Source organism: Schistocerca cancellata, chromosome 3, assembly GCF_023864275.1.
Source record: "Schistocerca cancellata isolate TAMUIC-IGC-003103 chromosome 3, iqSchCanc2.1, whole genome shotgun sequence".
NCBI classification, from domain to species: Eukaryota; Metazoa; Arthropoda; class Insecta; order Orthoptera; family Acrididae; genus Schistocerca; species Schistocerca cancellata.
In genome coordinates, this window is record NC_064628.1 from 617,621,761 (window position 1) to 617,634,491 (window position 12,731).

At 42.3% G+C, this 12,731-nt stretch overlaps 1 protein-coding gene across 1 annotated transcript in view; it reads left to right on the forward strand.

Annotated features, from left to right (window-relative positions):
- Window positions 1–12,731, forward strand: part of LOC126176463 (aminopeptidase N-like) — a 201,658-nt gene that overhangs the window by 70,261 nt on the left and 118,666 nt on the right. The window contains exons 8-9 of the mRNA XM_049923619.1: window positions 3,752–3,884; window positions 8,926–9,007. Coding sequence (XP_049779576.1) covers window positions 3,752–3,884; window positions 8,926–9,007 — 215 coding nt within the window. The remainder of the gene's footprint in view (window positions 1–3,751; window positions 3,885–8,925; window positions 9,008–12,731) is intronic.

Genomic DNA, 12,731 nt, shown 5'->3' on the forward strand with positions numbered 1-12,731 from the left:
TGTGAGTGAAAAGAATATTTCGTTTATACTGGAAATGCCACAAACCTATGTTGTATAAAAGATGACGGAACGATAACTCTGAGCAATCGATAGAGCAACAGCCCTTTATACAGCTGGCATGTGGTGCTAAATACGCAGATCAGCAAGAAATCTACAAGGTGACGCCACGACATTGAAATGACGGATTTACTTCGGACTTTGTGCACCTTTAGTAGGCCATTAAAACAACATAATGTGCAAGAAGTAAGTTGCACCTCTCTGGCAATACCGAGAAAATCGCAAGAGAAGTTTTACGCGTCTATTGTGTAACTGATGCGAAGATGCAGGCTGTAAGACGCCATTATGGTCAAGTGGTTAGCGTTCGCGCTAAGGAAGAAGGGTTATGGATGAGGCGATGGTTCGAATACTGATACCACTCATTTGTAATCACTGGTCACATTATACAATTTAAACGACGTTTGAGAGGTAATAAAATGAAAAAAATCCCACAAACATTTTCATGAAGCTTTAGTGAATTTCATATGTTATTTCTCTGTTTACTATTTTAATTAATTTTTCAAGGACGGGGGTAAACTTGGAAAGCCCAAGTCAAACCTCGATAAAAAATAATGCGAATGACCTTATTCAGTAATATAATAAGTCACACTATGCTAGACCACAAGAGTAATGTACAATTACTCGTCGGATGTGCTCGTGATATTACACTTTGCATGACGGTATTTCTCATACAGACGTGGACAACGCAAATTGAAACGGTGTTACTACATCGAATGAATTCAGTTATCCTACATTACAGGGACTGTTCAGATTTTCTAAGGTAAAACACACGTTGTTGACATTTTGAAAAATTTCTTTCTTCCTAGAGCACAGATTGAAAAATAAGTTTGAGCTAGAGTCGAGGCATCGCCTCAGACACGTTTGTCTTAGGAAGCTCGAACAATAAACATCTGACCACCATAAAAGCTAACGTGCGGTACCTACTAACAGATATACAGGGTGGTCCATTGATAGTGACCGGGCCAAATATCTCACGAAATAAGCATCAAACGAAAAAACTTGTCTAGCTTAACGGGGGAAACCAGATGGCGCTATGGTTCGCCCGCTAGATGGCGCTGCCATAGGTCAAACGGATATCAACTGCGTTTTTTAAAATAGGAACTCCCATTTTTATTACATATTCGTGTAGTACGTAAAGAAATATGAATGCTTTAGTTGTACCACTTTTTTCGCTTTGTGATAGATGGCACTGTAATAGTGGTATCACGTAACATTGCTTCGTGATACATTATCCGTGTTAAAATGGACCGTTTACCAATTGCGGAAAAGGTCGATGTCATGTTGATAAAGCGCTATTATGATCAAAATGCCCAACGGGCGTGTGCAATGTATACTGCTCGGTATTCTGGACGACATCATCCAAGTGTCTGGACCGTTCGCCGGATAGTTACGTTATTTAAGGAAACAGGAAGTGTTCAGCCACATGTGAAACGTCAACCACGACCTGCAACAAATGATGATGCCCAAGTAGGTGTTTTAGCTGTTGTCGCGGCTAATCCGCACACCAGTAGCAGACAAATTGGGCGAGAATCGGGAATCTCAAACACGTCGGTGTTGAGAATGCTACATCAACATGGGTTGCACCCGTACCATATTTCTATGCACCAGGAATTGCATGGCGACGACTTTGAATGTCGTGTACAGTTCTGCCACTGTGCACAAGAGAAATTACGAGACGATGACAGATTTTTTGCACGCGTTCTATTTAGCGACGAAACGTCATTCACCAACAGCGGTAACGTAAACCGGCATAATATGCACTATTGGGCAACGGAAAATCTACGATGGCTGCGACAAGTGGAACATCAGCGACCTTCGCGGGTTAATTTATGGTGCGGCATTATGGGAGGAAGGATATTGGCCCCCATTTTAGCGATGGCAATCTAAATCGTACAATGTATGCTGATTTTCTACGTAATGTTCTACCGATGTTACTACAAGATGTTTCACTGCGTGACAGAATGGCGATGTACTTCCAATATGATGGATGTCCGGCACAAAGCTCGCGTGCGGCTGAAGCGGTACTGAATAGCATATTTCATGACAGGTGGATTGGTCGTCAAAGCACCGTCCCCGGATTTCTTTCTGTGGGGAAAGTTGAAGAATAAATATGCTATCGTGATCCACCGACAACGCCTAACAACATGCGTCTGCGCATTGTCAGTGCATGTGCTAAGATTACGGAAGGAGAACTACTCGCTGTTGAGACGAATGTCGTTACACGTATTGCCAAATGCATTGAGGTTGACGGACATCCTTTTGAGCATTTATTGCATTAATGTGGTGTTTACAGGTAATCACGCTGTAACAGCATGCGTTCTCAGAAATGATAAGTTCAGAAAGGTACTTGAATCACATTGGAACAACCGAAATAAAATGTTCAAACGTACCTACGTTCTGTATTTTATTTTAAAAAACCTACCTGTTACCAACTGTTCTTCTAAAATTGTGAGCCATATGTTTGTGACTATTACAGCGCCATCTATCACAAAGCGAAAATAGTGGTCCAACTAAAACATTCATATTTCTTTACGTACTACACGAATATGTAATAAAAATGGGGGATCCTATTTTAAAAAAAACGCAGTTGAGATCCGTTTGACCTATGGCAGCGCCATCTAGCGGGCCAGCCATAGCGCATCTGGTTTCCCCCTTCAAGCTAGACAAGTTTCGTTCTCTGTAGGTTTTTCGTTTGACACACATTTCGTGAGATATTTGGCCCGGTCACGATCAACGGACCTTCCTGTATACATCAAATTTCATTAAGTAATATATACTCTGAGAATCTGTGCTTAGTATACTTAATTCCTTGAACATGTTTTTGCAGAACGTTTTTGAATCCACATGAAAATTAATTCGAAAAACTAAATTGACTGGAAAAGTTGCCCTAAAATGTGACACACATGACATGGAACGAAAATAAGCAAAGTGTGCTAGCTTTTTAAACTTTTCATAACTTACCTCCATGACGTCTACATTACAAGTACTGAGCTATTTATACGATTTAGCAGCTCTCTTAAATGATACTCCCAGCTGAATTGATGACCAGTCTGTAACCGCTGTAATTTAACTCTGTCAACCCACATCCTTTTATTTGATGCATATACCAGGTTCAGCACCGAATGTAATGAAATTTTTAAAGCTTAATGGTGCTGAATTTCCTATGATCATTTGACAACGTCCATTACATTTTCGTTAGTAGCTCTTTTAAAAACTACGTTTTACTTGCTATTTGTCTCAATAGTTATCTGCAAACAAAAAATACATGCACAAGAAGGGGCAATGGGTCTAAAATACAACCTAGGGAGATACCATGAAAGACTGTTGGTAGTTTAATATATTGGATGTACGCAGCGACACGTTGTGTTCCCTGTTAAAAAAGCTACATTATCTGTTTTACTGCTATGTCTGAGCCATAACGTTCTAATTTACTTATTATGACGTGATTAAGCTGCAAAATGCTCATGCCATATAAACTTCGCAAATTGTAAGCGATCTTGTCCTTGTACAAGTTAAGTCCGAGGGATCGAATGTAATTTTCATTTCATATTGTCACAGGTGTATCAAGAAAGCAATACAAAAGGAAAGAGTCGATTAACAGAATACAAATACTTTAACAGCGTAGATACTATCCATTTTACTGTGCCTTTGGTTGTCTCACTGATAGCTGACAGGCTCTCTCATTTATTATCAGTTGGAGCCCACGTGGCGAATCGATGAAGCGTTCGTGGTTTCAACCTTGCTTAGGCAAGCGATTGCCTACGATGAAGATCCTTCTGCAGCACCCATCACCAGCGAGGATGCTGGCATCAACATCTATTATAAAGGTATTCGCCTTTGCTTAGGTATTTTTTACCAGTTAGCATCTCTGTTATTACAATTACTCTTTATTTATTGTTTGTTGGTAATGATGTTATTCCTTTCAGTAAGTACGCGTAATCTTGAAAGAGCGTCCGTGGCGCAATACGCACACTTCAGATTTTTGCGACATATTGATTCTTCAACGCGAAGTATAATTTCACCACTGTTGGTGAATGGACAATTGATCACAGTCCCAGATCAAGTTTGTAACATTTACTTTAGCTCGTAAGTTTTTGTTTAGGAACACGAGGTTCACAATGACTAATGAGACCAGGTAGGAAAAGCACATGTATGATTTGCAATATCATGTCCTGTGGCCCTCCAATAACAATCAGATATATTCCAGGTTTCGAGCACTGGAGTGGAAACATACAACGTTATCAGTCACCTGTTAACATCCAGGTTACTCTTCCCAAATTCCTCGGTTATTTCAGAAAAGAGGAAGATCCTGGGATATCAGTTCAAAGATGTGAAGCTTAAGAAGTCACAATAAAACCAAACACTTCAGTATGCTTGGAAACAATACGATTTATCACCCCTCAAATAAGGCAAGTGGTCCGTTTTTTGGATTAGTACTTCCCCCATCTATCGACACCTTCATCTTGCACAGAACTGTTGATTAATAATAACTGCAGATTGGTTTAAATCACTTTGAGAGTCACATCTGCTGATCAGTTACTACGAAAAAGCTGCCGCTGCAAAAATATTTTCGCCTGGTCTAAATGCTGAATTTAGAACTTCTGATAAAACTTAGAGTCGAAGTTCCATTGGATCTGCCTTCTTTCCTCGACGTAGGTCTGCGACGATTTCAGAGCACTCTCAAAATTTGTTCTTTTAGGCTTTTTAGCCATTCCGCGCTGTAGCTACGGAATGCTTGGCTTCTTCCTCGACCAGGGGCGTTCTCCTTGATTCAGGCCGCGCTTCAGCTAATAACAACACCATACATTGAAGGATTTCCTGGTGAGTCTTCCGGACTGTATGACCATTATCCAAGAACCTTTTCCGTACCTGATGTTTCATCCAGGGCTGCGCTGGACGTCTACAAAGGAACTCCTGGAGATAGTGACTCTTGTCGACCGATGAGTCGGACGTGGAGAGTGGCTTAAATACTATGTAAATGGGCGTAGTCTAGTTTACACGTTATCAGTAAAAATAATCCTTGTCAGACATAAAACTTAACTATAGATTCTCGCCTGTCAAGGATAAATCTTATCTGTCGATTTTGCAGCGTCGCTGTGAATATACCACTAAGTTTCGTGGCTTCTTCTTTTCAGTTACAATTATCCCCATGCTTATACATTTAGATGCCTTTCTATACAGCTGTGGAAAATAGTTTGTCATTGTAGATAATTTTATTTATCAGAAAACTTCATTTAATAGTTAGAGCAGCAGTTCTCTGTGACAGGTAGAATGGTCACCAGTCTGCGTTAGTGTTGTTTGTATTCATCGTTGTTACCGTGCCTGGTGGAGAATTTAAGGCGTATGAACAGTGTCAGTTGATGAGTGATGACTGTGTAGGACACGGATGATTTGTTGAAGAGCGTTCTCTTCTACAGCTGCGTTTTCTCTTTCCCTAGTCGCCCTGCCACATACTCGTGTAAGGCAGCGGTATCAGCACAGTTTTGAAGGGACCTCATTGTGTGTCTCTATTTGGCCGGCTGGCCGAGTCGTGCAGTATCCAGATTTGCAGGACATTCGGATGTGAATGTGTGAGAACATGAAAGTAGGCATCCTCGCGCGCAAGGCTCCGATCGACCACATTTGACCACTACAAGGGAGGATCGCGTTATTGCGCACCAGGCACATCGTAAGCCTATCATATCTGTACCTTGTAACGGAACTGAAATGATGGTGGGCTGACAGTAATTTGGAGCCCGCGCGTCTGAAACGGGCGCGCTTGTGTGAGACTGCCAGGGAGTGCACCCTGATGCCATCTATTGGCGAAACTGGGAATTAGCGCTGCCTGTCAGACAATGCACTAAGCTCTCGGAGTCAAATGTATTCTTTTTCTTGGTAATTATAAGTTATTACTGTATAGTTTAATGTTGTAAAGCGCTAGTAGTAAATTATTATGACTGGTATGGACTCCAGGGTAGTAAATATAAATATTCTTAAATACTAAATGATTTCGGTAAAAAGGTGGTAGGGGAACGCCCCCACTCTTGGTGATACGAGCGTAGCTAGGGGTAGCTGGAGACACAGGGACTGAACAATGGAATGGCCTGGGGAGTGTTGACGTGATCGGACGTGCGTAACTGTGCTCACGCAAAAGTGATTGTGCAACAGCGAAGAGGCGAATATCGTCGCCATTTTTGGAGTAAAACGCGACGAATGGTTGTTGAAGCCACCTTTATGCCACTGGGGCTGATTGTAAGAGTTCCTGTGCCCAGATTTTATGGCGGACGTGCAGTAGCTTATACGAGTGCTACAGCTCATAGTTCCAGCCGCCATTAAGGGCATGAGGCGTGAAGAGCTGCGTTAGCCACATGCATCTCACCACCAGCACCGACACGTCTACCCAAGGCAAGACTGCTTGCAATTGTTAAGACGAACTTTGCATACATGTAAAAGGAGAATACCAGTTTTCTTTTATGCAAGTGCAGAGGAGAGAATATAGTAATGAGTAAAATTACGACGCATGTTGTTCATTGTAAAGTGTAGTGACCTCAAACATAGTATAGTGAAATCAGACTGAGGTCACCATCGCCTCTTTCATTTACAATTCTTTTGGTTGTAGAATACTTTAGCGTATAAGAATGTTGAAAAGAGCAATGGTCACACCAGAATGAGTCGCCTATTTATAGTTACTTAAATTTTTCTGAGCAACCTTTCAAGTAAAGTCACTTAACTAATTCTGTATCAATGGTCCAAAGAGTAATATCCAAAATCATTAAATAAGTTGAAGGATAGAATTTTGTTAACCAAAGTTGCATAACCTGTCTTGGTAGTAATTACCAAGCCAACTCACAGAAATTGAGAGAGTATTTGCTTTGTAGAATCATCTAGAATGATCAGAAATAGTAATATTCAGAATTAAGTTTAAATTCAACTCAAGCCATTTCACTTTGAAACGAGCCCAAAAATTGATTTATTCTTTTGCTCCTTCAGAGCTGGCGACCGTAGTTATAAGTATTTTCAGGAGGATTCGACGGTAAGTCTGCTGCTCTCGTCGTGCTGATAGGATTATCCACTGCTGCTAGCAGTGGTGATTGGATACATAAGCTCACTACCAAGTTAAGTGGGTCAGGTAGGCAGTGTTACCGTGTGAACTGTAGGGCACTGTAGGCCGTGGATCGAACCCGTTCAATCATCACAGCTCTTAGGGAAATAGTCCGGTTAGGAGTGTACTAATAATTAGGTAAATACTGGCGAGTAACGGTCAAAATGTATACGCAAGTGAATTTAGCAAGGTCCACGTAGCACCTAGTTAATGTGGTGCAATGGCGAGGGTAGGAGTGGAGTAAAAGTGAGCTGAGCTTGTGGCAGCTGTGCTGGATTCAAATATTAACTACGTGAATTCACTACTGCCTCTTACCATTGGGACTGAGCTATTTACAGTTAAAATACGTAGCAGTAAGCGCAAAGGCGTGACAGCTACAAGTCCGTATTGGTTTTATACATACAGAATTGGGAAGTGGGTCATTCCGTCAGTGGAGGGGGTTAAAACAACCGAGTCAGTGGAGAACATACCCCATTTACTGATGGAAAGATTCAGCGGTTCGGTCGCAACCTCCAATAAGAGAAAAAGTAGTGGACTCCCTCCAACATTCTGTGCCGTCCCACACCAACGGTCGAAGACTAGTTGAAGTCGTATTAGGGAATTAGTGACATGTGTAGGCTGCAGTTAATAGCACGATACAAACGGCTGTATTTGGAACGGTACCATGATCGGGAGGCACGGACTGTTGGTGAATGGAAATACATTATGTTCAGCGATGAATCCCAGTTCTGCACTACCCCTCTTGACCACTGTCTGCGAGTAGGGCGGCGACTTGGAAAGAAATCACATTCGTCCAATGTTTTGGAGAGGCACAGCGGTATTTCTCCTGGAATCATGGGATAGGGAGCCATCGGATGTGACTTCAGGTCATGTCTGATGGTGTTTGAGAGAACTCTGACAGCAGGATACGTTACGGATGTCTTCCATCCTCATGTGTTACACCTCATATGGCACTATCGCGATGCCATTCGTCAACAGGACAATGCTCGTCAAACACACGGTGTCTATGAACTGTCTTCGTAACGCTGAGGTACTCCCATAGACAGTTAAATCCATAGATCCGTCTCCTATAGAACATGAGGGACCAGCTCGGACGTAAACTCCGTCCCAGTGCCAGTGTCTGGGACATAAAGGACCAGTTACAGCCGTTATAGACCAGCTTGCCTTAGGAGTGGATACAACGGCTTTACACCGTTCCCAGTCAAATCACTGCATGCATCCACGGCAGAAGGCTGCGATGCCATACTCATAAGGGGATTCGTACTGCCAATTGTTTGAAAATTTGACCTGGTATTGTAACCACTGAAATAACATCACATACCCTCTCAACTGGTGAAGCTTAATTCCCGTCTTCCTTTCCGGGTGCTTAGCTTTTTCTGTCGGGCAGTGTACTGTCAACTTTGAAAGCAGCTGCACCAGGGCATGAGCGTATTTTAGTGGTTGTGTCTCCGGTGTCAGGTCTGTAGACGAGTAATGTGACGTCATTGAGGACACCTGCTGCACTGCTTTAGTGTATATTCGTAGTTCTGAGGATAAACACATTAATATTACCTAATTACAACATTCATAGTACAGACCTGGAAATAAATAATTGTGTCTGTAAGGTATATGGTCCGTCGATGTCAGTAAAAATTTAATTGCAGATTAGTTTATGGATTCATATTTCTTATGATGGTGCTAAACAACTTTTATTTCGTTTGTTCCTTTTTCTTTATTTTAAAACTCTATTTAAAATAGTAATGCAAGTTCCGAATGAACAAAAATCTATCAATGTGTGTTTCTGACAGGTGGTTCGATCGTCAGAATGATGCAGCATTTTATCGGCACTGATGCGTTCTACGACGGCCTTCATAATTATCTTTTACAGAAGTAAGTACTTAAAGTAATAGAACATTAGAATTTTCTTGTAAATTGAGAGCAAAATGTCACGCGGAGTGGCCTCGTGGTTTGAGGCGTCCTGGCACGGACTGCGCGGCCGCTCCCGCCGGAGGTTCGAGTCCTCCCTCGGGCATGGGTGTCTGTATTGTTCTTAGCATAAGTTAGTTTAAGTTAGGTTAAATAGTGTGTAAGTCTAGGGACCGATGACCTAAGCAGTTTGGTTCCTTAGGAATTCACACACATTTGAACACATTTTTGAGAACAAAATTTTCTTTATGTGACGGTTTTGTAAGAAGGAGACATACGCAGGCATTTAAATATTCGAAAAAGCACGGAACAGTAGACTGCAATATTGATCTGCTGGACGGATACGGGCAGGAAATAACTGCAAAGCTAAACTGAACTTCCTTACACAGGAACACTTAAAACAGAAAATCTCTCGTAAATTGACACAACTCTGTTTTGAACATAGTCGCTGTCAAAAAATGGCGCAGAACACTCACGCAGCTGAAGGAAAAGTACAGCCCAATTGCACGGAACAAGTTCATGAAAATAGTGGTTCATGTAAACATATAATTCTTTAAAACCTTCTCGTTTCAAACACTTAACATCTGCGGGTCTTAGACCGGAGACTTAAGATCATTGTCTCTACAAGTTGATTTATCGAAGAAACAAAATAAATTTACAGGAATTTTACTTTTACCATTTTTCTGGGCTAAGGTTACATAGAATAAAATGGAAACAAAAATGAAAAATTAACAACAAATATTTGAATGTCCAATGTGCAAACTGATATCATTTACAGTATTGTCATTTCGAAATTTTCTTTGTGGAAGACTATCTTCGCTACTGAATGAAGGACTTTTAAATAATTGTTTTTCGTGCCTTATATTTTTTAAGCATTCTCAATAGCATGCAATACATGATTTGGGTTAGACGATAAATACGTGGAGCGTTATACTGAAACAGATTTTGACTTGTTTTGTATGGTGTTTTTAAGTTGTACGCACCTTTTGGTGGATGTTTCTCTTTTTTTAAATATCGATCACCGTACGACATGTGCCGGACTTGTCGGTCAACTGATATATATATAATGGTATACTGGGAAAGGGCGGGGCGAGAAGGAATGATCGACTGGAGGATGGCGAGGGGGGCGGTCGTACAGTTAGTTCCCTTTGGTTCTCGTGTGTCCTAGCGCGTCTGTCTCTGTTTACTTCCTACCTTTTTTCGTTGCTGGCTTATTCATTTGGGTGTATCTGTGTCTGTGCTGAGAGGGAAAAGACTTAGTATGGATCTTGATATCTTTTATTGCCGCTTCTGCAGTTAACTTTACTAACGACGGCTTGAAACAGGCAGCTCGAGCTTGTTTCTATTCTAGTTTTTTAGTACAACCTATCGATCTGTATGCTGTGGCACACACATAGACAGTGCCAGTTGCCTAAAACTTGTACCTTCTTTATTTCGTGAACTGTCCAAGCTACCGCAAACAGGTTGCCGGTTCATGGTGTTACGCCCAATGCCATGAAATTTTGTTGATTGTGTATTAGACTCAACTCTTGTATCAGCCGAGATGCAGAAACAAATACAGTTTATAAATTAATCGATACAATTTTAACTGCGTTTGACGCTTATAAAAAGACGGGTACAGTGGTATAATTATTCTTAATATTGGCTCTAAGACGTTTCGCAGAAATATATGAGGAAAAAACCTAAAATGAAAGGCAGTGCGTTCGGCATCGACTGTTGTGTAAGCACTGCCAAGTGCGGCTCCCGCGCCAGGCTCTGTCATTGTTTCGAGCCTTTCGACTCTTCACTTGTTGCCACAAAAGATGTTTACTAATACATGAGTATGGAAATATATTTATAATACTTTCCCGAGGCTTGTTTTGATATGCTAGAAGTTAACGCGTAGGTCCAGTCACGACATTCGAAGTTGTATCTTTGTCGTATCAAGTTGAGTCATGAGGACTTAACGTTTAATCTTATTGGCGTAGGTCTGTCGTCTTACTGCACATACTGACAAACCCTGGCCTGAGGCCCCTTTTGGCGGAGTTTAGGTCGCAACAGCCGATTCCGGCGGCCTAGTAATTTTGACTCATTTTTCCGATACCACTGTGAAAAGCTTTAATGTCAACTTCAATAACAGTTATACCACTGTAACCGTTCTTTTAAAACCTTTAGAATGCGCGCCTTACTGTCTGGTATGAGCAGTCAACAAAATTAGGTCATCTCAGCGTACTATTGTGTGCCGAAATCCTAGATTCGGTATTTTCGATGGTTCCGAAATAAAAGGGACGCACGTTTCAGGTTGTTCACACGAAGTGCTAGACGTACGCAATCTGGTCAAAGGAATTCGGGCACCAATTGGTGGGCAGTAATACGGGATGTTTCCACCTTCCACCGCTGTGACGGCTTCAGTTCTGCTGGGGACACATTCTATGAGGTGCCTGAATGTCTGTGGAGAAATTGCAACCCATTCCTCCACAGGAGCCGAAACCAGGGAAGGTAGTGATGTTGGAGGATGGGGCCTAGAGCGACGTCGACACTATAACTCATCCTAAGGCTGTTCTATTCGCTTCAGGTCCGGACTCTGGGCAGACCAGTCCATTTCAGGAATGTTACTGTCCACAAACCTTTATGGCAGAGTGCAGTGTCATGTTGATATAACAACTATCCAGAATGAGATTTTCACTCTGCAGCGGAGTGTGCGCTGATATTAAACTTCATGTGTGCCAGACTGAGACTCGAACTCAGGAGCTTTTGCCAAGTGCTCTACCGTCTGAGCTACCCAAGCACGACTCACGACTCACGAACCGTCGTTATAGCTTTATTTCTGATAGTACCCCCTCTCCTACCTTCCAAACTTCACAGGTCTCCTGCGAACCTTGCAGAACCAGCACTCCTGGAACAAAAGATATTGCGGGCACATGGCTTAGCCACAGCCTGGAGGGTGCTTCCAGAATGTGATTTTCACTCTGCAGTGGAGTTTGCGCTGACATGAAACTTCCTGGCAGATTGAAACTGTGGTAGGGCACTTGCCCGCGATAGGCGAAGGTCGCTAGTTCGAGTCACGATGCGGCAAACAGTTTTAATCAGCCAGGAAGTTTCATATCAGCGCACACTCCGCCGTAGAGTGAAAATCTCATTCTGGAAACATCCCCCAGGCTGTGGCTAAGCCATGTCTCCGCAATATCCTTTCTTCCAGGAGTGCTAGTTCTGCAAGTTTCACAGGAGAGACCTTGTGTGAAGTTTGGGAGGCAGGAGAAGAGGTACTGGCAGAAATACAGCTGAGAGGACGGATCGTGAGTCGTGCTTCGGAAGCTCAGTCGCCGGCACGGTGGCTCACCGTGTTCGGTCAGAGGACTGCTCGCCCTCTGTAATAAAAAAACTGAGTAAAGGAATCAACGATCAACTTGAACGGATGTCTTGTGACGTCCGCCCAGACCAAACTCAACGAACAATGCCGAACAAAATGAAAAAAAAGACGGTAGAGTACTTGCCCGCGAAAGGCCTAGGTCCGGAGTTCGAATCTCGGTCCGGCACACAATTTTTATTCTGGCTGGATACTTTGTATCATAATTATCTTTTGCGAACAGTTCCTCTGTTGCACACACTACACAGTGATGCGAAATGTGTTCATTTTCTTCCGTATTTAGCGTTTTCCTAAGCACAATACGAGGACCACTTCCTGGCCAACATACTGTTGGCACTACAC